Consider the following 24,208-nt stretch of genomic DNA (forward strand, 5'->3'; position numbering starts at 1 on the left):
TGCTTCGGTTTCCACGGTATGCATCCGATGAAGTGAGCTGTAGCTCACGAAAGCTCATGCTCAAATAAATTGGTTAGTCTCTAAGGTGCCACAAGTACTCCTTTTCTTTTTTGATATATACCTTGAGTCATTTCAGCCCAAAACCAATCAGGTCTGCATCAGAAAAGGAAAGTCTGAAATGTACAAAAAATTGTTCAACAGGCATGCCAAGGAGCATCTTATGATACAAAAGACAAGTTATCAAGCATGCTGTTTTAGAGAATGAAGTGATCACCAAAGCAGTTCAGAAAAAAGTGTGTATGCCTGTTTCAAGCTATTAAGGTACATTTCAGGGCTTGAAAAATCCTTCTGAAGCATCTATTACTATTGGAGAGGATTATAATACACCATATCCCCCGTCTAATATGGCAATTCCTAAATTCCTAGAATATTTTGAAGACAGATTCTTTAGAGATGCATTTCTTATGAATACTTTAACAAAATATTATGCCCCGTAACAGGTCTGGCTGGAATGTACTTTCTGTGGGACCTGAACAAATGGAGGGGAGATTGCTTAAAGCTAGCTTTAAGCAACCTTTGCAGTACCTTTGCAGCTGAGATTAGCCAGAGTGTAGACACACTTTGGCCACACTGCCTACATCAGGAGCTGCAAGGGGCTAGTGTACAGCTTCTAAACTGCCTCTATACTGATAGAATTCTCAGATGGTCAGTTTTACAGTCCCTTTGCACCAGTGTTTAAGTAGAGAATCAGATCCCACATATTTGCTCTATTGTTCGATTTAAATGCTCTCAGAGGCTGTTGCAGTGAAGAAATACATTTCCACCTAATTAAATCAAACCCCCACACATTTAAAAGTATCCAATGAATAATCCAAATATTTATCTTATTGTAAGTTACAGTTTGGGCTTAGGGCAAAATACATTACTTGCATTGTAATGGTTGGTTGCATGTCACCCACACACTCCATCAATCATAATTAGGGCTGCCAAGCAATTAAAAAAATTAATCTTGATTAATAGCACTGTTAAACAATAAGAGAATACCATTTATTTAAATATTTTGGATGTTTTCTACATTTTCAAATATATTGATTTCAATTACAAACACAGAATACAAAATGTAGAGTGCTCACTTTATATTTTTGATTACAAATATTTGCACTGTAAAAACCAAAAGAAAACAGTATTTTTCAATTCACCTAATGCAAGTACTGTAATGTAATCTCTTTATCATGAAAGTTGAACTTACAAATCTAGAATTATGTACAAAAAATAACTTCATTCAAAAATAAAACAATGTAAAATTTTAGAGCCACTCAGTCCTACTTTTTTGCTCAGCCAATCGGTCAGACAAAGAGTTTGTTTACATTTGCAGGAGATAATGCTGGCTGCTTCTTGTTCACAATGTCACCTGAAAGTGAGAACAGGTGTTTGGCATGGCACTGTTGTAGCTGGTGTTGCAAGATATTTACATGCCAGATGCAGTTAAGATCCGTATGTCCCCTTCATGCTTTGACCACCATTCCAGAGAACATGTGTCCATGCTGATGATGGGTTCTGCTCGATAATGATCCAAAGCATGTTCATTTTCATCACCTGAGTCAGGTGCCACCAGCAGCAGGTTGATTTTCTTTTTTGGTTGTTTGGGTTCTGTAGTTTCCGCATCAGAGTCTTGCTCTTTTAAGACTTCTGAAAGCATGCTCTACACTCATCCCTCTCCGTTTTGGAAGGCATTCTGAATTTTTAAACCTTGGGTCAAGTGCTGCAGCTATCTTTAGAAATCTTTGCATTTTGTCAGATCTGCAGTGAAAGTGTTTTTAAAATGAACATCATGTGCTGGGTCATTATCTGAGACTGCTATAACGTGAAGTATATGGCAGAAAGCGGGTGAAACAGAGCAGACATACAATTCTGCCCCCTCTCCTCCCCGAAGATTTCAGTCACAAATTTAATTAATGCATTTTTTTTTTAAACTAGCATCATCAGCATAGAAGCATGTCCTCTGGAACAGTGGCAGAAGCCAGTAGTGGCATATAAATGTTTAGCATATCTGGCATATATATATCTTCCAATGCTGGCTACAAAAGTGTCATGCAAATGCCTGTTCTCACCGTCTGGTTACATTGCAAATAAGAAGTGGGCAGCATTATCCCCTGTAAATGTAAACAAATTTGTCTGACCGATTGGCTGAACAAAAATGTAGGACTGAGTGGACTTGTAGGCTCTAAAGTTTTATAATGTCTTGTTTTAGAGTGCAGTTATGTAACAACAAAAATCTACATTTGTAAATTGTACTTTCACGACAGAGATTGCACTACAGTACCTGTATGAAGTGAATTGAAAAATACTATTTCTTTTATCATTTTACAATGCAAATATTTGTAATCAAAGAAATATAAAGCAAGCACTGTACGCTTTGTATTCTGTGTTGTAATTGAAATCACTATTTAATACATTTCAGTTGGTATTCTATTGTTTAACAGTGCGATTAAACCTGCGATTAATTGCGATTAATTTTTTGAGTTAATCACGTGAGTTAACTGCGATTAATCGACAGCCCTAATCATAATTTTTACATGTATTCACAACAACGAACGCTTAAGACTGGCTGGACATCCATAACCCTATTTTACTAATGGTTTAAGGACTCTCACTCTTGGCCCAACCCTGCAAGGTGCTACACAGCCTCAGATTGACTTTAAGGGCATTTGAGTGCGCCGGGCATGTTGCAGGGTCAGGCCTTATGTCAATACTTTGCACTTTCTTGCAAAATGTAAAAGAATACAGAAGATTAGAAATAGCACAGGTAGTAGAAATAACGGGCAGCTCATTACATTTTAAACAGTAAGTTACTACAATACATGAAATTAATACAACATATGTAATTTTTTCTCCTGTTATGCATTTACCCAGCAGAATTTAATTTAGCACAGTTGGTAGGTATCAGAGGACAGCACAAGTTTAAATTCCAGTTAAAGATCGCTTCTATTATAACAATTCTCCAACATAATCTGAAAACATGCTACATGTGGAACTTCCGAATTTCCCCCTCCCCGTGGTTTGTTTTAAATTGGTGCTCTCTTTACCCTAGTATTGTACTTACAAAAAAGCACAAATACAGTTAATTCCAAAGAATTTTTTTTTTTTAATTTCAAGCCACTAACCATTGAAAACCCATGCTTAAAAATCCTATTATATCATAATACTAACATAGTAATACATTTTTTGAAACCTGGTTTGAAGAGTTGCCCCCCAAAAAAGCACAGAAAATAAATTACCAGACAAAAAACTGGATGCTTATCAAACCATAATGTGACCTAATTGGAGGACAAGCAGTTATGTTTTGAGTCTTTTAATAGTAGAAAATCATCCTTAAGGGTCTCACCTATTGACCTATGTACAATAATCTATGGCCACTTTAAAAGTTTATTTAATGATAAACTACACACTCCTATAACTCTAGCCTTTTTTCAATAGGACAAAGGGAATATTGCTTCAAAATTTCCCTGCTTAGATTTCATTATTATGAGTAGTTTTGTAGCTACCCCTTGGTACAACCAGTGTGGCTGTTTGAAAATCAAGTGCAGCTTGTTTGCAACATGCAAAATGGATCTTGCTCTCAAAAACTAACTGGCATGCAGATTTCCACAGAGATCCATAATTAAAGAACAGACAAGGAGAAACAGACATTGCACAGTCAACTTGGACAACATGTGGTGCAAACAGAAAGCCAACACTTTTATATTCAGAGACTCAGTGAAGAGTAAGATAGTTTCTCAATGGCTTCACACTCACACTGGTCGTCTGTCACCAGCCATATGACAGTTTGGCAATGTATCTCAATCTCTTCCAGTTGTTTAATCTAAAGAGAGATTCCTGAAAGTTAACATTTATTTCTCAAACAGAGCTGCATAGTTCCATTTCTATTTTAATAGATTACATATAGACTAGCAGTACTAGCATAATGAAAGTTTATTTAGTGGAATCCAAAACATCTAAAATTAATTTAAAATTATGGAATAGGAATACATAGGGGGTAAATCACTTCAGTCAAATTTTCCATCATGTACTGTGATGTGTTATATAACATGGACATGAGGTAACTGACAGCTATCATTTCACTGAGTGAACTCTGGAAACGTGTCAGATGTGTTTAAGGACTCTCAAATACAGCTTTCCTATACTGACAATCACCACCTAAAACTTTCTATTAAAAAAATAAAACTTAGTTTATTGCTTTTCTTACAATTCTTTCTTCACATTAGGTATAGGCAATAAGGATACCAAACTTGAAAGTTCCCTGGCTGTTGATGGCTTTTGATTAAATTCACTTTTTCAAGAGAATTACTTATGAAGTTTTGAATGACAAGTCATATTCTACTCATATTCCCAAGGTTACAATTTTTTTAGTAAACTGGATAAATCTTTGCATTTTCCACACAAGAGATTAGAGTGTCTCATTTCCAGTAAGGTAACATGAACAACACTGAGAAACCTATAGCAGAACTAACCCATGAATGTCACCAACTACAGCTAAAGTGAGAAAGGAATAAGTAAAATTAGACTGACTGTTGAAGGGGCTGAATTCATTCTCATCAATGAGATTGCGCCATTGGCACTTGAAGCATGGAACGCAGATGAATAAATACGGCGTGTCCACACAGTTCTTAACAGTAGTATAAGATGTTTTAATAAAAATTATAAGGCCTGAAGTCTCTCACTTACGTGTAAGCTGGGGTAAGGAGAAAGTGAGACAGAGCAAAAAGGAAACCAGTTTGAAGATTTAAAAAAAGCAGTTAAAGTAAGTACAGGGGGAAAAAAGGTGACATGGAAAAATAAGGTAGCAGCTGCAGAAGATGGTTCCTAGGTTGAAAACACAGAAGCAGGACAGAATTCAGCAGTCCAGTTTGGAAATTGCTCTGGAGTTGCTTAGGCCAAGTGGCCTAGTTAATGTCATTTCTAGAATGAATACTTAAAATAATTTTTTTAATTTTATTTTTTAAAAAGGGTTTTGAACTGCAAGTTCTCCCAAACAAGTGTAACTACAGGTTATGGAATTTGCTCCTCTGCAATAATCCCAATACCTTCAGTTATCAAATAAAATAAGTGTATAGAAATAGTGGTAAAAATAAAAGGTGCATGTAGACCCACTTCTATATTGGTAACTTTTTGCTACCTCCGCAAGGTACTATACATATATTACATTATTATAGAAATGGCACAGCCTCAGAGGATACTTTCCACATTTTATTTACATTTTAAGACTAACTTTAATCTCAATCACATATCCATACACCTATTTCCTTTGTTTGTTTCACTAAAACTTAAATGCATTGTTTATTAGAACAAAGACTGTAAACAAATATTTGCCATGTCCATTACATGTAACACACAGGAGCCGCTTAACAGAATCCATTCCCCCCTTTTATAAATACAGGTATCAAAACAATCCTGAACATACTTTGTGACACCAATAGTAGTCGGCACCCACACCTTAGCAAAAATTAAACAAGATGAGCAACAGTATTCACTGTATCTGCTACTTTAAAACAATTTTAACTGCAGCTCTTTTACTAAGCCAGATGGATAAAGCATGCCATTTATAATTTTTCTTCTTGAGAGATTAATTTTCGGAAACACATTAATCCACAGCAATCTGACACTTTCTGTCATGCTTTCATCTTGTAAAACCTGAATTTTAAGCTACTTCAGGCTTATACTTAAATGACAGTGTCTTGATAAGAGAAAAAAAATAAATTGTGCTGCCTTTTTTTCCTCCCATAGTGCCTAAAAACTTACTGGGCGTACATATATTATATATATATTCTTACAAATGTCCAGGTCATGTATACCAGCTGAAATTCTTTTAATGTGTGGGTGGTTTGCATTGTGAGATTTAATCAAGACATTAATATGAGTAGAAGGTTGTTGTTTTAAGACAGAAGTTTGAGAATCAGCTAAAATTAATTGCTGTAAGTTTGTCCTTCTGGAGGTTGTGGAAGCTTCATATTTTCTTTGGACATCATTAGACGTCTTAGCTCTTGAAGTACAACTTTAATGCTATAAGAATTTTGCCATTTTGCTAACACTGGTATGCTCCGTGTATCCACCTGCAAAGAAAGACAGCACAAGTTAAATAAGGACAATATGTTTTTGTACCATAAAATACAAAATTCCTGCAGAATTAGTTTTAGTTTACTTAATAACTTAAGAAATAGTAGCATCTATTGCAATCTCTTCAGCGCTTCCCAACTGTGTTATAAATACATAAAATATTTATAATGAACGCTTAGCACATACTTACATATAAATTCAGATCCTACAGGGAGACCAACACAGCTGGACCCCTGCATAGCATGCTCAACATCATCAACTTCAATGGTGAGGGAGAGGGTGGGCAAAGAAAAAGTCAATCTATGTAGAGCTCATTGCAAAATTGGGGCCAAACCTTAAACTAGGGAGGTTTTTAATCCATCATATCAAAAGTTCTTTACTAAATGTTGCAATAAAACATTTAATTTTAACAGATCATATGAAAGTATTACTTGATTACAGCACAACATGCAATATGTGGTTCTCAAAGTTTGCTTAATAAAGAACTGAAAGCCATTTGCTACACAATATTCTATGTTAAATCTTTATACAGGAAAATTTACCTACTATAAATAGCTTTTGACTGCGATTTGTTTCGAATACTTACTGTTATATGGCCCTTCTGATGCCTTTTACTTCTCCCAGTAAATATGACTGGAAATAGTGAAGTAATTTGACTTATAAAGTTCCATATAAGATCAGGACATTTCTCAATTCTGCTTTGTTTCTTATGATAAATATTCTTATGGACCTCTTAAAGCACAGAGTCTTTATTGCATATCACTACAGGTAAACTACAAAGGAAAATGTGTGTGCCCTTTTCCACTCCTTTATGGTATATACAGCATAAAAAATTTTTGTAGGTTAGTTTCACTTTTTAATATTAAAAAAAAAAAAGAGAGAGAAAATCAGAAATATCAAGTTCTAGCCATAACAACTTTACCTCCAGATGAGACCTAGATTGCTTAACTTCGAGCTACCTGGTTTCAAAATACAGAGGATAATGCTGCTTATATTTGCAGGAGCAACTGGGAGATTAAGATTACCAATGATTACTTTCAACATTAAGAAACTAAATACTGAAGGCAAAACAGTGTCAAAAGGAAAGCTACAGTCAGTTGTTTATGCAGTGATTTTTGCACCAATTAAGAAACACCTTTTAAAAAAAAAGGAAATCTTACAGCAAGGTTTGAAAGTTGCATTGGTCAGACCACTATTATAATTACTAGCTCATTTTTTAAAAAGTATTTGATCTAATGTGTTAGAGATAACTAGAGATGCAATTCTGAGGAGTGAGGTGGAAGCCTATGTGACTGCAAACAGCTTTCACCCATGTTAACATTTGTTTGCAGGTATAAGTACTAAATCAATCCACTATCAGAGGAAATTCAACAGAGAGAAGAAATATACCCCTCCAAAATCCACCTCCCTCCCCCCCCCCCCCCCGCCCCAAATCTCAGGAGAGACTTTCTGAGCTGCAGAGAAGTAGTTCTGGTGAGGACAGCATCTAGTCTGGACCTCTCTCTCTGAGGCACAAGTGTCCCCCTCTTATACACCCTTCCTCCCTCCAGCCTCCTGAGCTAGATTGAGGAGAGGCCTTCCCGGATTGCTGTTAGGCAGTAGAGAAGCAATGCGCCACTGAGGCCCTGGAGCCCAGTAACATCACAGTTTCGTTTCAAAATTTGAACTCTGGACATGGTACTGTTTGAACCCACCCTCCATATCCTACACAATGCAGCATAGGGCCCAAGACACTACCCTCCCCAAGCAAGAATTCCAGAGTGGAAGGAAACTTGCACAGTGGAAAGACCTGGCTGTTCGAGGGAAGCGTACTAAGAACAGAAATAAAACTCAGGCTCACCATGTTTTATGGGCACAGGGTTTGGTTGGGAAGGAGATCAGGAGGGAGAGAAGGGTAGATTTTAAGGAAGCGTAATAAGTTGTGGTTTTACCAGATAGGGAATTTTTATAAACCGGGATTAAAAATGAGTTGCAACAGATGATTGTCAAAGGCTGGGGCAGACTGCAGCTGACTGTGGAAAGAGGAAGATTCCCAGTAGAGAAGCAGGAGGGTGACAAGAACCTAGGTTTGCTGATTTAAGGGAGGTCAGATAGGCAAGCATGGATAAGGAAACAGTTTAGGTGGGATTTCAGTGGGTTTGAAAAATAATTCTTCATGTAATTGTGAGACAGTGAGCGACAGTTAGATGGGGAATTAAATGATGGGGGTTGGAGAGGCAGTTGCAGATTGTTTCTATCTAAGACAAACAGGAAAACTGTGGAACTAAACAATCCACTAAACAAGATGAATACCCATTTTCATCATGGGCATTTTGATTGCATGGTATATCCCTTTTCCCCACACTTCATCTGTTTAATCTTCTTTTTAAGCCATGTGTAGACTGGGGATTAGCCTCATTTACAGCTATCAGTGACCAGACACAAATGTAGCTTCACTAGCACACCTCTAATACAGTCAGTCAAAGCTACTGTTTCCACGGGTAGAGTTTATTACAGTTTCAAGCAAAACTATTTTCACCAGTGCAAATATTGGCTTTCTAGTCTTCACTAGGGATTTTCAGCTAACAGACAAATATCTTCAAGGCAGGGACTGTCTCTTCCTGCACAGCGCCTAGTATATTTTCAGCACTATCACACTACTACTAAAATGACTTAATATTTATTTTAATTCAATCCGCTTTATTTTCGGCAAGCCACCATCTTTTGTTGCCTAACACATCTTGCAGGCAGTAAATATTTTGGCTTAGTTTTATTTATACCCTACATTGCAGGCCCTATTTTACATGTAAAGAGATTACACAATCAATCTACTTATGATATACCCCTTTATAAAGTAATCTGAAAAGAGAAGCCTCTCTCATTGGCTCAAACAATGTTGTTAGGAATGCTCAAAACCGAGTACCCACTTTATATTAAAATTGTATTCAGGTATAAGGAGACAGCATTTCCAGGGAAGTCCGAAGGCTAGTGAAGCTGAAAACTGAGAAATAAAAATAGTTTTGTTCTATCAGTATATCCAATATAAATCTTTAAATAATGACAACAGCAGCAACATTACACACGATCCAAGAATAACCAAGGAATTCTTCTATGATTTTTAAACATCGAACATTTTGCAGCATTCTTCTATAGTTTATTCTGTGTTTATAATGCTTCCAATAGCATAACTTTAAAAAAGTAGCAAACTGCTTAGTCCACTATAAACAGATTCAAAATGATGACTGGACAACAGAGTTTACAGAATTATAGTTGATAAAATCCCAAGTATTTAAAAAGAAGAAACAAACACTTCCAGCTGTAAATGGTATTTAAATAAACAGAAGTGATTGCAAATCCTGTGAGATACCAACAGACTGTTAAATACTCAAAAAAAACAAAACAGACATCCTCAAAAACCATGGGAAAATAAATAGTGTGTCAGAACACAACCTGTGTTTTATCAATCTATGATACACAATAGGCTCTAAAAGGAGAGACCCCACAGCATTAAAAATTATAATTTATTTTATGGCCATGACACCCTCTACAGAGAATAAGTAGTTTTGCCTAGTTCCACTCATATATTTGTGCCAGGTTTTCAAAACTAGATTCCCAAATTCTGTGTACAAATCCAGCAGTTGCATATGCAAACGGATCACTATGAGACTAAGTGCTCATACACGTATTCCGCATAGGTGGCCAACTTTTTGAAAAGGAGCCTATATTGTGAATTGAAGTGCAACTGGAATGAATTTTGCTAACTCTGCTTTTGCATTTTTAAAGTGAGGGTCAATGTGGATAAGTGATCAATCTTGGTCTTTTAAAAATGTATTAGTTTTAGAAATTTGAGGCTCTCCTCCCCCAAAGACAGCTCCTTCTGTTTCCCTCCATTCAGAAATCCCACAACCTGCTATATTGCTACTTGGATCCATGCACTGATTAAGAAAGCCTGTATTACATTTCTGGAAGACGACCTTCCTTGTTAGGAAGCCTCACACTGACAACACAATCTGGCATATGACGACAACAACAGGAGGCCTGGGCAGCAAAGATTGCCTGATGATAAAACAGAGTAGCCGGATGCCCCAACTCCTCCAATGAATTTTACAGCTTTGAACAACAGGGTGGGGAAGGAGACAAGAGCTGATCTATGGAACAGCCAGTCAGGAGGGTGGGCAGGAGACTATCACAAGAGGGAACATCTCACAAAGTGGCAACAAGGATTTTTCCTGAGAAGTTATGAGAGATCTAAATGGAATGGAACCTTAGGTCACAAAGTAGAGAGGAAAGATGTGGTCTTCAGATCTGGGCTCACTTCCTGTTTCTGCCAGACTTACTGTGGGATCTTGGGAAAGTCATTTAAATCTTTTAGTTCCTTAGTTTTCCATCAGTAAAACTTCCATAATAATGTCTTCTGTCTGTTTTGCCCATCTTGCTCATAAGCTCTTCAGGGCCGGAGCAGTCACTTAATACATCTATATATAGACCTAACATGCATGAAGCCCTGATTTAGAGCAGATCCTTTAGGAACTACTATAATACAAATAGGTTTCAGAGTAACAGCCGTGTTAGTCTGTATTCGCAAAAAGAAAAGGAGTACTTGTGGCACCTTAGAGACTAACCAATTTATTTGAGCATAAGCTTTCGTGAGCTACAGCTCACTTCATCGGATGCATACTGTGGAAAGTGTAGAAGATCTTTTTATATACACACAAAGCATGAAAAAATACCTCCTCCCACCCCACTCTCCTGCTGGTAATAGCTTATCTAAAGTGATCACTCTCCTTACAATGTGTATGATAATCAAGTTGGGCCATTTCCAGCACAAATCCAGGTTTTCACCTCCCCCCCTCCCCCCCACACACACAAACCCACTCTCCTGCTGGTAATAGCTTTTCTTTTTATAATACGAGTAGTTACTAAATCAGTACACACATTTTATATACCCAGGAAAAAATGTTTTTTACCCCCAAAACTATTTAATTAAAAAAAAATACTATAACATTAAATATTATAATGTTGTATTTGAAGCATGCTAAGCATATCAGAGTCCTAGATTCAAGATTACTTCATTAAGTAAGACTCTTTGTGGTGAATGGAACCACCCACCAGCACAGAAAGGGTTAAGGAGAGCCTTTGGGCCCAGCTAGCCCCACCCAGTTATTCCTGAAGCCAATACCAGGCATGAAGCGGGGAGAAAAGAAGAGAGCCTGTCTCAGTACAGGGTTGACCGGCGAAAAGGCAGGAGCTAGCTAGCTATCTCCCTGCCTGAAGGGATGGAGCACTGGCCTGCCAGCAATCTCCCCAGCCAAGGGGAAACTATGAAAGAACCCCCAGCAGCGGAGGTAACTGACTGAGCAGAACCCAGAGACGTTGTGGTGCTCACCCTCACCAGCCTGTGGCTACCCTGCCCCCAAAGGAACCTGGGACCAGACCCAACAGGGAACCCTACGGTAGACTGGACTAGAGGAGTCTTGCCTCAAACTGAATAGATTGGTAGGAAGTAGCCCAGGGTAGCGGATTCTGATTCTCCATTGGGAGGGACGCCAACCCCCCCGGTTCAAGAGTTGACATACACAGGGCCCTGGGCTGGGACCTGGTGGAGAGGGAGAGGTCAGGTCTCCCTACCTGTCCCTGGCAGTAAGAACTGAAACTACTCAGCCCAGCTGAGGGCTGAGAGCCAGGTGATCTAACCACTAGGCCACCCGGCCGCCCAAGACCCTGTTACACTCTTATTAGGGTCCTACCAAATTCACAGTCCATTTTGGTCAATCTTATGGTCATAGGACTTTAAAAATCATAAAATTCATGTTTTCAGCTATTTAAATCTGAAATTTCACAGCGTTGTAATTTTTAGTGGTCCTGACCCATAAAGGAGGGGTTTGTTTGTTGTTTTTTTGGGCAGGGGAGTGTGCACAGTTATTGTTTGGGGGGGGGGGGGTGTTGCAGTACTGCTACCCTTATTTCTGTACTGCTGCTAGCAAGGGCATTGCCTTCAGAGCAGCTGGAGCGTGGTGGCTGCTGGCCAGGAGTCCAGTTCTGGAGCAGCAGCGCAGAAGAGCAAGCAGAAGCAGCAGCAGCAACACAGAAATATGGATGGCATGGTATATATTGCCACCCTTACTTCTGCGCTGCTGCCTTCAGAACTGGGCAGCCAGAGAGGGGCAGCTGCTGATTGAGGGCCCAGCTCTGCAGGCAGCAGTGCAGAAGTAAGGGTGGCATGGTATGGTATTGCCACCCTTACTTCTGCGCTGCTGCTGTTGGTGAAACACTGCCTTCAGAGCTGGGTGCCTGGCTAACAGCCACCGCTCTCCAGCCACCCAGATCTGAAGGCAGCTCAGAAGTACGGGTAGCAATACTGCAACCCCCCTAAAATAACCTTATGCCCCCACAACTCCCTTTTAGGTCAGAAATTTGAGAAACGCTGGTCTCTGTATAGTATAGGATAAAAGCACACAAAAGACCAAATTTCACCAGGGCGGGGAGAGATTTCACAGTCTGTGATCCGTTTTTCATGGCTGTGAATTTGGTAGGGCCCTAATTCTTATTTAGGGAAATAATGCATAGATACTCTCCCGTTTTTAGATAAAAGAAAGGATGGATTTTATCTTTCAAAGATGACTGCTGGTGGTAATTTGAATCCCTGGAAAATACAAACAATGAATAAGTCTAATCTAACCTTATCCGTAATTACAATGTATATATAATACAAATGCATATTGTTAAAATAATCTGAATCAGGTGTGTTCTCTCTCAAGACCAACGTTTATTAAACTAGGTTTCAGAAGTGAGCTATAGCTCACGAAAGCTTATGCTTAAATAAATTGGTCAGTCTCTAAGGTGCCAAAAGTACTCCTTTTCTTTTTGCATTTATTAAACTAGGGATTCTAAAACTGGCCTGAGACTTCTTTAAAAAAATAAAAAAAATAAAAAAAAAACTTAAATAAAAAATTATAACCACTAAATTCATACATATACTTCTACAGTCCACATAACCTGGGGATTTACAAGGATTTTACAAACACCCCTATGACGTTATCCCCATTTTACAGATTTGGAAACTAAGGCAGAGTTTAGTCACTCATCCAAGGTAGAAAGTGAGTCAGAGGCAAAGCCAGTCAGAGAACTCAGGCCACCATCCGATTCCCAATCCTGTGCTCTAACCTCCAGACCATGCTCTTACCTTAAAACTGAAATGGAGCACTTCTGCTTAGGGATGTGCCATAAATCAGACAAGATACCAAGGTGATGAGCACACTAAAAATTTGACGGATTACATAAAGAACAGTAATATTTCAGAAACGAATCACTTGTACTGTTTTTGGTTGATAATTCAACCTAATGCCACCTAAGGCTATTTAGTAAGTTAAAAAACAAATCATTTATACACGGAAGCCTTTACAAGGGATTAATTTATAGAGCTGGTTGGAAAAATTCCAACAAAACAGTTTTTCCATCAGAATTTGCCAATTTGTTGAAATTGAAATGTTGTGATGATTCAACGAAGCTCCTCTGGAAACTGGGCAGGGTTCTGTCAGAACCCTGCCTGGTTTCCTACCAGCTTGCCTGCAGGTCCTGGGATCGCAGGGTCCAGGGCTACAAGACAGCCTGTCAGGCGCTGCCTCTGAGTAGAAGACCCCAGAGCTTCTAGGATCAGTGGCTCTGCAGCAGTACGCCAAATAGACCGCCTTGGAATTATGGAACCCAGAATTTAGGGTCCACACTTCAGGGGACCCCAGGGCTTAGGGTCCAGTCTCCCTTTTGCAGAGCATTTCAAAATTTTTGGGTTTTGTTCTGAAACAGAAAGAAACCAAATTTGAAAATAGCCAAATCCTCCAAGAAACAAAATTACCTTTCTGCACCCAGCTCTATTTTATTTAGATTGGACGCTCCAACTTAAAAATTTGTTATGAACCATATGAAACTAAGATAAATATTCCAAGACAAACAGGAAAGGTATTGTTCTGCATTACCAAACAAGGGAGCTCATTATTTGTTTTAACGAAGGGGAGGATTCTAAAACAACATTGTAAGCATCATACAGTAAAGCTCTTTCAAATGGCACCTTCAAATTGGCTGCTTTCCATACCAACATTTAGTCATACATGTGCTTATTATACACCACACCACAACCTGGGTAAATGGCAATATTTCTGGGTTGCAAATACTGTCTTTTATGGGATAGAAAGGCTCTGAGGCACAGCAAAACTGTTTGCTATGCAAAGGATTATTTTCAAAGGACTCATTTTGAAGGGTTTCTGAAATATTATTTACAGTGCTAGTTTAGGCTTAGCAATTAACACATTGTGTTGCTCAATAAAAGAGTTCAAGGAGGTCCAGCACTAGCCTAAGAATTTCAAAACATAATGTCTACATGCCTCCAGTAGAGAAGGTTCAGTGCCTTCCAGCTCTTCTCCACTGTTATATTGTAGTAGTATTACAGCCTTGGAGAAGACTTCTCTATTTTAAATACCCACCATACACATAAGGATGAGTAAGGGGAAAACAAAATGGAAAAAAAAACAATGGTCCTGGATGAAGTCTAAATACTAAGTTGGGTGAACTTGAATGCCTGGTATGAAATGAGGACATTGATATAATAGGCACCACAGAAACTTGGTGGAATGATGATAATCAACGATACACTGTAATACTCTGTCATTCCTGTATACAGTACACCCTCGCTGTAACAAACCCGTCGGGATCCAAGCCATTTGTTTGTTTTAGCAAAAGAGCCCCGACGCCTGGTATGGTGAGGTGGGGGGTGGCTGACAGCTCCTCCAGCAGCGGCAAGGGCTGACAGCCGGGCTGGAGCAGCTACCAGTCCCTGCCGCAGCAGTGCAGCTTGAAGTAAGATCCAGGGACCAGGTTCATTATAGTGAGGGTGTACTGTCCATAGGAATGAGAGTAGGTCATACTTGTGGGAGAGTGGTACTATGTGAAAGAAAGCATAGAGTCAATTATAGTAAAAATCTTCAATGAGTCAAACTGTACCATAGAACCTCTATGGATAGAAATTCCATGCTTGAATAATAAAGAGTACAGAAATAGGAATATACTACTGACCACTTGACCAGGATGGTGATGGTCATCATGAAATGCTCCAGGAGATCTGAAGTGCCACAAAAATAGAAAACTCAGTAATAATGAATATTGCCATATTGACTGGGTACATGTCACCTACGGACAGGATGCAGAGATAAAATTTCTAGACACCAGAAATGGTGCAGCTTCTTGGAGCAGCTAGTCCTGGAACCCACAAAGGTACAGGCAATTTTTGATTTACACACAATCTGGTCCAAGAGGTGAATATATCTCAACTGCTCAGTAAGAGCAACTATAATGTTAAATTTAATTACATCTTTGTGGGGTGGATAGGAGAGAAAGGATATCAAAGAAGCCCACCATAGTAACATTTAATTTCAAAAAGGAGAACTACAAAAAAAAAAAGTGAGGGAGCTATTTGAATGGAAATTAAAAGGAACAGTCAAGAGTTTTAAAAACACCATAATAGAGGCACAAATTAAATGTATACCCCAAATAAAAATAAATGCCACCATGGCTGAACAACAGAACAACTTAGAGGCAAAAAGCATCCTTTAAAAATTGGAAGTCAAACCCTTCTGAGAAAAATAGAAAGGAACAAACTTTGGCCAGTGAAGTGTAATTAGACAGGCCAAAAATGTATTTGAAGAGCAAGTACCGAAGAAACAAACTAACAGTAAAAAAGTTTTTAATATATATCAGAAGCAGGAAGCCTGCCAAACAACCCATTTGGCCACTGGATGATAAGGGTGCTAAAGAAGCACTCAAGGAAGACACGGCCATTGCGGAGAAGCTAAATTAATTCTTTGCTTCTGTCTTCACTACAGAGGAGATAAGGGAGATTCCCACATCTGAGTCATTCTTTTTAGGTGACAAATCTGAGGAACTGTTCCAGACTGAAGTGTCAATAGAAGAGGTTTGAGAACAGACCAATAAATTAAACAGTAATACAACAGAACCTCAGAGTTACGAACACCCCGGGAATGGCATCTGTAACTCTGAAATGTTCCAGAACTCTGAACAAAACATTATGGTTGTTCTTTCAAAAGTTTACAACTGAACACTGACTTGATATAGCTTTGACACTTTATTATGCAGAAGAAAAATGCTGCTTTCCCTTTATTTTTAGTAGTTTACTTTTAAACACAGTACTGTACTGTATTTGCTTTTGGGGGTGGAGGGTGGAGAGAAGGGGTCTCTGATGCTGCCTGATTGCGTACTTCTGGTTCCAAATGAGGCGTATGGTTGACTGGTCAGTTCGTAACTCTGGTGTACGTAACTGAGGTACTACTGTAAGTTTCCAGGACCAGATGGTGTTCACCCAAGAGTTTTGAAGGAACTCAAATATGAAATTGCAGAACTACTAACTGTGGTATGTAACAGGTTTCAGAGTAGCAGCCGTGTTAGTCTGTATTCGCAAAAAGAAAAGGAGGACTTGTGGCACCTTAGAGACTAACCAATTTATTAGAGCATAAGCTTTCGTGAGCTATGCTCTAATAAATTGGTTAGTCTCTAAGGTGCCACAAGTCCTCCTTTTCTTTTTGTGGTATGTAACCTATCACTTAAATTAGCCTCTGTACCAAATGACTGGAAGACAGCTAACGTGATGCCGATTTTTAAAAAAAGGCTCCAGAGGCTATGCTGGCAATTACAGGCCGCGAAACCTAACTTCAGTACCAGGGAAATTGTTTGAAACTATAGTAAAGAACAGAATTATCAGACACAGATGAACATGATATGTAGGGGAAGAGTCAACAGCTTTTGTGAAGGGAAATCATGCCACACCACTTTATTACAATTCTTCAAGGGGATCAAAAAGTCTGTGGACAAGGATGATCCAGTGGATATAGTGTACTTGGACTTTCAGAAAGCCTTTGACAAACTCCTTCATCAAAGGCTCTAAGCAAAGTAAGTTTCAGAGTAGCAGCTGTGTTAGTCTGTATCCGCAAAAGAACAGGAGTACTTGTGGCACCTTAGAGACTAACAACTTTATTAGAGCATAAGCTTTCATGAGCTACAGCTCACTTCATCGGATGCACAGAATGGGATAGACAGATAGACAGACAGACAAGTTGGAAGTTACCATACAAACTGTGAGAGGCTAATTAGTTAAGATGAGCTATTATCAGCAGGAGGGAAAAAAAAAAACTTTTGTAGTGATAATCAAGATGGCCCATTTAGACAGTTGACAAGAAGGTGTGAGGATACTTAACGTAAGGAAATAGATTTAATGTGTAATGACCCAGCCACTCCCAGTCTCTATTCAAACCCACGTTAATGGTATCTAGTTTGCATATTAATTCAAGCTCAGCAGTTTCTCACTGGAGTCTGTTTTTGAAGCTTTTTTTACAGACAGCCCCCCAACCTGAAGCAAATACTCACCAGCAACCACAAACCACACAACAAAAACACTAACCCAGGAACCTATCCTTGCAACAAAGCCCGATGCCAACTCTGTCCACATATTTATTCAAGTGAAAACATCATAGGACCTAATCACATTAGCCACGCCATCAGGGCCTCGTTCACCTGCACATCTACCAATGTGACATATGCCATGTGCCAGCAACACCCCTCTGCCATGTACATTGGCCAAACCGGACAGTCTCTACGCAAAAGAATAAATGGACACAAATCTGACATCAGCAATCATAACATTCAAAAACTGGTAGGAGAACACTTCAACTTCTGTGGCCACTCAGTAAAAGATTTAATGGTGGCAATTTTGCAATAGAAAAGCTTCAAAAACAGACTCCAGCGAGAAACTGCTGAGCTTGAATTAATATGCAAACTAGATACCATTAACTTGGGTTTGAATAGAAACTGGGAGTGGCTGGGTCATTACACATATTGAATCTATTTCCTTAAGTATCCTCACACCTTCTTGTCAACTGTCTAAATGGGCCATCTTGATTATCACTACAAGTATCAGAGTAACAGCTGTGTTAGTCTGTATTCGCAAAAAGAAAAGGAGTACTTGTGGGCACCTTAGAGACTAACCAATTTATTTGAGCATGAGCTTTCGTGAGCTACAGCTCACTTCATCGGATGCATCACGAAAGCTCATGCTCAAATAAATTGGTTAGTCTCTAAGGTGCCCACAAGTCCTCCTTTTCTTATCACTACAAGTAGCTCATCTTAACTAATTAGCCTCTCACAGTTTGTATGGTAACTTCCAACTTATTTGTATGTATCTATCTATATGCGGTTTCGTGTGTGTGTGTGTGTGCGCGCGCGCGCGTCTTAGTATATGTTCCCTTCTATGCATCTGATGAAGTGAGCTGTAGCTCACGAAAGCTCATGCTCAAATAAATTTGTTAGTCTCTAAGGTGCCACAAGTACTCCTGTTCTCTAAGCAAAGTAAGGAGTCGGGGATAAGAGCGAAGGTGCGCTCATGGATCAGTAATTGGTTGAAATGTAGCAAACATAGGTTAGGAATTATGGCTGTCGATTAATCGCAGTTACTTCACACGATTAACCCAAAAAAATTAATGATTAATCGCAGTTTTAATCGCACTGTTAAACAATAGAATACCAATTGAAATTTATTAAATATTTTTGGATGTTTTACTACATTTTCAAATATATTGATTTCAATTAAATCACTGAATACGCAGTGTACACTGCTCACTTTATATTACTTTGGATTACAAATATTTGCACTGTAGAAACGATAAAAGAAACTGTATTTTTCAATTCACCTCATACAAGTACTGTAGTGCAATTTCTTTATCATGAAACTGCAACTTACAAATATAGATTTTTTTGTTACATAACTGCACTCAAAAACAAAACAATGCAAAACTTTAGAGCCTAAAAATCCTACTTCTCGTTCAGCCAATCGTTAAGTCAAACAAGTTTGCTTACATTTACAGGTGATAATGCTGCCCACTTCTTATTTAACATGTCACCAGAAAATAAGAACAGGCATTCACATGGGACTTTTGTAGCCAGCATTGCGAAGTATTTACGTGCCCGATATACTAAACGTTCATATGCTCCTTCATGCTTCAGCCATCATTCCAGAGGAGATGCTTCCACACTGATGATGCAAAAATAGTATGTTACTAAAATTTGTGACTGAAGTCCTTGGGGGAGAATTGTATGTCTCCAGCTCTATTTTACCCGCATTCTGCCATATATTTCATGTTACAATAGTCTCTGGGAATGACTTAGCACATATTGTTCATTTTAAGAACACTTTCACTTCAGATTTCACAAAACGCAAAGAAGGTACCAATGTGAGATTTCTAAAGATAGCTGCAGCACTTGACCCAAGGTTTAAGAATCTGAAGTGCCTTTCCAAATCTGAGAGGGACGAGGTGTAGAACATGCTTTCAGAAGTCTTAAAAGAGCAACACTCCAATGTGGAAACTACAGAACCTGAACTACCAAAAAGGAAAATCAACCTTGTGGTGGTGGCATCTGATTCAGATAATGAAAATGAACATGTGTCAGTCCGCACTGCTTTGGATTCTTATCGAGCAGAACCTGTCATCAGCATGAATGCATGTCCTCTGGAATGGTGGTTGAAGCAGGAAGGGACATATGAATCTTTAGAACAATTGGCTTGTACATATCTTGCAATGCTGGCTACAGTAGTGCCATGCAAAAACCTGTTTTCACTTTCAGGTGACATTGTAAACAATCAGGCAGCATTATCTCCTGCAAATGTAAACAAATTTGTTTGTCTGAGCAATTGGCTGAATAAGAAATAGGACTGAGTGGTCTTGTAGGCTCTAAAGTTTTAAATTGTTTTAATTTTTGACCGCAGGTTTTTTTGTACATAATTCTATGTTTGTAAGTTCAACTTTCACGATAAAGAGTTTGCACTACAGTACTTGTATTAGGTGACTTGAAAAATGCTATTTCTTTTGGCTTTTATAGTGCAAATATTTGTAATAAAAAATAAATATAAAGTGAGCACTGTACACTTGTATTCTGTGTTGCAATTGAAATCAATATATTTGAAAATGTAGAAAACATCCAAAAATATTTAAATAAATGGTATTCTATTACTCTTTCTAATCGCTTGACAGCCCGCGCAGGAATAACAGGTCAGTTTTCACAGTGGAGAGTGATAAATAGCGTGGTCTCCCAAGGCTATGTACTGGGACCAGTGCTGTTCTACATATTCATAAGTGATCTGGAAAAGGGGGTAAACAGTGAGGTGTCAAAGTTCGCAGATTATGTAAAATTATTCAAGATAATTAAGTCCAAAGGAGATTGCAAAGAGTTAAAGGGATATCACAAAACTGGGTGACTAGGCAACGAAATGGCACATGAAATTCCAATGTTGATGAATGCAAAGTAATGCACACTGGAAAACAATCTCAACAACACATACAAAATGATGGGGTCTAAATTAGCTGTTACAACTCAAGAAAGATCTTGGAGTCATTGTGGACAGTTCTCTGAAAACATCTACTCAAGATGCAGCAGCAGTCAAAAAAGGCTAACAATGTTAGGAACCATTAGAAAAGGGAAAGATAATAGAATAGTTAATATAGTCAAAGTTATGGTACGCCCACACTTTGAATACTATGAGTAGTTCTGGTCACCCCATCTCAAAACAGATATATTAAAATGAGAAAAGGTACTGGCAAGGGCAACAAAAATTATTCAGGGTATGGAACAACTTCCATATGAGGAAATTTAAAAAATTGGGGCTGTTCATCTTGGAAAAGAGATGACTAAGTGGGGCTATGAGCAAGGTCTATATGGTTTTCAACCTTTTTTCGTGGCAACCCAGTTGAAGATTGTTGATGCCCGCCACCCAAAGGAGCTGGGGATGAGGGTTTTGGGAGGGGCTCAGGGCTAGGGCAGAGTGTTGGGGTGCAGGGGTGAGGGCTGCAGGGTCAGGCCAGGGATGAGGGGTTTGGGGTGCAGGAGGGGCTCCGGGTTTGGGGAGGGCTCAGGGCTGGGATGCGGGCTGCTCTTGGTCAGCGGCGCAGCAGGGGTGCAAAGGCAGACTTCCTGCCTGTCCTGGCACCACGGACAGCGCTGTGCCCCGGAAGCAACCAGCAGCAAGTCCAGCTCGTAGGCAGAGGCACAGAAGCACCTCCGCGCAGCTCTCACCCCAGACACCGCCTCCCCCAGCTCCCAGTGGCCAGTTCCCGGCCAATGGGAGTGCAAAGCCGGTGCTCAGGGCGGGGGCAGTGCGCAGAGTCCCATGGCCCTCCCGCCTAGGAGCCAGACTTGCTGCTGGCCGCTTTCAGGATGCAGCGCCGTGTCAGAACAGATAGGGACTAGCCTGCCTTAGCCGGGCAGCACTGCTGACAGGATTTTTAATGGCCCGGTCGGTGGCGCTGACCAGAGCCGTCACGACCCAGGGCCTTACATTCCGCGACCCAGTATTGGGTCATGACTTGAGGTTGAAAACCACTGGTCTAGAACATCATGAATGGTGTGAAAAAAGTGAACAAGGAAGTGTTTACTTCTTCACATAACACAAGAACTAAGGGTCACCCCATGAAATTAAAAGGCAACAGGGTTTAAACAAACAAAAGGAAATACTTCTTCACACAACACACAGTCAGCCTGTGGAACGCATTGCCAGGGGATATTGTGAAGGCCAAAAGTATAACTCAGTTCAAAAAAGAGAATTAGATAAATTAATGGAAGATAGTCATTGATGGACCTATTAGCCACCCATGCTCTGGGAACCCCTAAACCTCTGAGGCCAGAAGATGGGATTGGATAATAGGGGATGGAGCATTCAACAAATTGCCCTATTCTGTTCATTCCCTCTGAAGCATTTGGTAGCAGCCACTGTTGGAGGACAGGATATTGGGCTAGACAGACCATTAGTCTGACCCAGTACTGCCCTTCTTATGTAAGGGAAAATCTCTAGTCCCCAAATAGACTATTAGAGACGAGTTACTATACCTGAAAAAATGACGATCAGGCAGGGCAACCTTCAAGCTTGCTAGTGGGTTCTGTAGTCTACTATTTACAGTCCCACATAGGCCTTACAGCAATTTTGCAGTTCATCAGGAAGACCTCTTAATTTTGTTGTTGTTTGTAATTGGTTCAACAGTTGAGTTTACTAAACCCAACTCCTATTTAGGCACCAGCCCTGCACAGGCAAGTCATATTGACATCAGTTGCCAATGCAATGGTGCTGGGAACTATCAATGCTAGTCCAGTTGCAGGAGTGTGGTCTTAGTTTGTAAAGACACAGATTATCACTATTCTGTGACCAAGGACAATAAAATGATACTGTCAACAAAGAGAAAAAACACCCTTTTATATGAAAAATTTTCTCCTACAAACACCACCTCTGATAGAAACAGGAAGAAAATATTATTTTTCGTTTTACTCCGACAGCACTTTGCAAAGTCAGTTTCAATGTTTCTCCTGGAGTATCAATTTCTCGGGGGGGGGGGGGGGGGGGGGGAACCACGCAGGAAAACATGAACGTACAGAAATTGGAAGAGGGACTCAAGGGCAGATGTAGTAGCTGAAACTGTATTTAAAAAATTCTTTTTTTGAAATTGTTCCATTTTCAAGTTGATGGTGTTCCTTTACATGCATCTAAAACTCTAGGTTTAAGATGTTTTCAGACTGCTCCCTTTTCAGTTTAGGCAGGAGTTTATGCAGTGTTTCTTGGATTAGTGACTACATAAAAACGGCATTTTGTTACTCAGCTCTCCTTCCTGTGTGCATTTGGCACATTTGTTTATTGTAAATTAACTAAGTTTTTACATTTTGAATGCACAAGTGTTGTTGAAGTCTTAACTTGTCTTGGAGAACCTTTTAGTGATGCTGTGAGAGAAGTACAGAACCTAGTTCGGAACCCAGACTGAGTTTTCAGGCCTCCCAGTTAGAAAAAGCAATCACTTCACTTGAAAACCATACATATTTGATATGGAATTTACTGAGAGGCCCCCAATTTTCAAAACAAAACTGCATGTTAAGTTTGGAACTTCATCTGGAGTCTTAGCTAGCAGATAAGAACATATTTAAAGACTGCAATTTCATTCTCAGTACTTCCCAAATTTAAAATGTCAAGAGTAACAAAAAGTAATTTATAATTAGTGCCTTGCATTAGCTCAAAGCACCAGCCAAAACTGTTCAGAGATTTAAATGATCCTTAGTGGTTAAGTAAGGCAGATATCAAAAGTTTTGAGCAGTACAGCATTCCATATTCTTAGGTAAACTCAAGCCCCATTGAAGAGGAATACTGTAAAGGAGCTGCATATAAACTGCTTAAACACAAAGCTTTTTCACTCAACTTAAAAGAACAGCTTCAATTTATACCTGCATATTGTTTGCAAACAAAAATCATCACAAATTAAAATCCTTGTTTAAACAAATGATCATTTATAAAGTATAATTTAAATACGAAGGCTCTTTCCCACCCACCCATAACACTCAATGGAATTTTTTACTATAAATAATTGCAGAGTACAGATTAACAAGGAGGTTGATTTTACCATTTTAACTTACCATTCCATTGGAATTATTTATTCCATTCATATTGATTTTAGTTACAAATCTAACTGTTGGAGGTGCTTCTGGATATTTAGGTCCACACTCTACTTTCAGACTGTATATTCTGTTTTCATAGTTTGTCTAAAAAGAAAAACAAAAAGATTAATGCATCTTACTGAAAGTTGTTATTTTAAAAGTACTTTAGAAATACACAAACACAGCAAGATGGGTTAGGGAGAGGAAATATGTAATGGGATGATTTTAACTCTGTTTTTATTATTTTACAATTGATGTTTGATTGAAAAAGTCTTTGATTACTTTGTGACACATCAATGCCTCAGTTATCTTGATTAGCTGATCAATATGCAATATTTTTTTTTAACAAAGATTTAACTACGTTAAAATAATCATTGCGTAAAAAGGCACCTATTATAGGTATCGAAAGCACCACATACAAAAAACAAACAAAAGACATTTTTTTAAAAAAACTATACAGAGAAAAGAGGACTAACCCACTGGCAAAGCTAAGCCACACATACGCTTCCTCCCCACCCCTGAACTCTGGCACAAGGGCAAACCTAAACCATCGGGCAAACCACCCTTACCAAAAGGTAAATCCTCTAATGCAGCAAAG

The 24,208-nt window shown here is 39.1% G+C and overlaps 1 protein-coding gene across 1 annotated transcript in view; it reads right to left on the reverse strand.

Annotated features, from left to right (window-relative positions):
• Nucleotides 1-4,664: 4,664 nt before the first annotated feature.
• UBE2V2 (ubiquitin conjugating enzyme E2 V2) overlaps nucleotides 4,665-24,208 on the reverse strand; it is a 47,001-nt gene continuing 27,457 nt past the window's right edge. Inside the window, exons 3-4 of the mRNA XM_084619533.1 lie at nucleotides 23,590-23,715; nucleotides 4,665-6,110 (exon numbers count right to left, since the gene is read on the reverse strand). Coding sequence (XP_084475659.1) covers nucleotides 5,964-6,110; nucleotides 23,590-23,715 — 273 coding nt within the window. The 3' untranslated portion in view covers nucleotides 4,665-5,963. The remainder of the gene's footprint in view (nucleotides 6,111-23,589; nucleotides 23,716-24,208) is intronic.

The sequence above is a fragment of the Lepidochelys olivacea genome (assembly GCF_965140295.1).
Source record: "Lepidochelys olivacea isolate rLepOli2 genome assembly, chromosome: 2".
NCBI lineage: Eukaryota > Metazoa > Chordata > Testudines > Cheloniidae > Lepidochelys > Lepidochelys olivacea.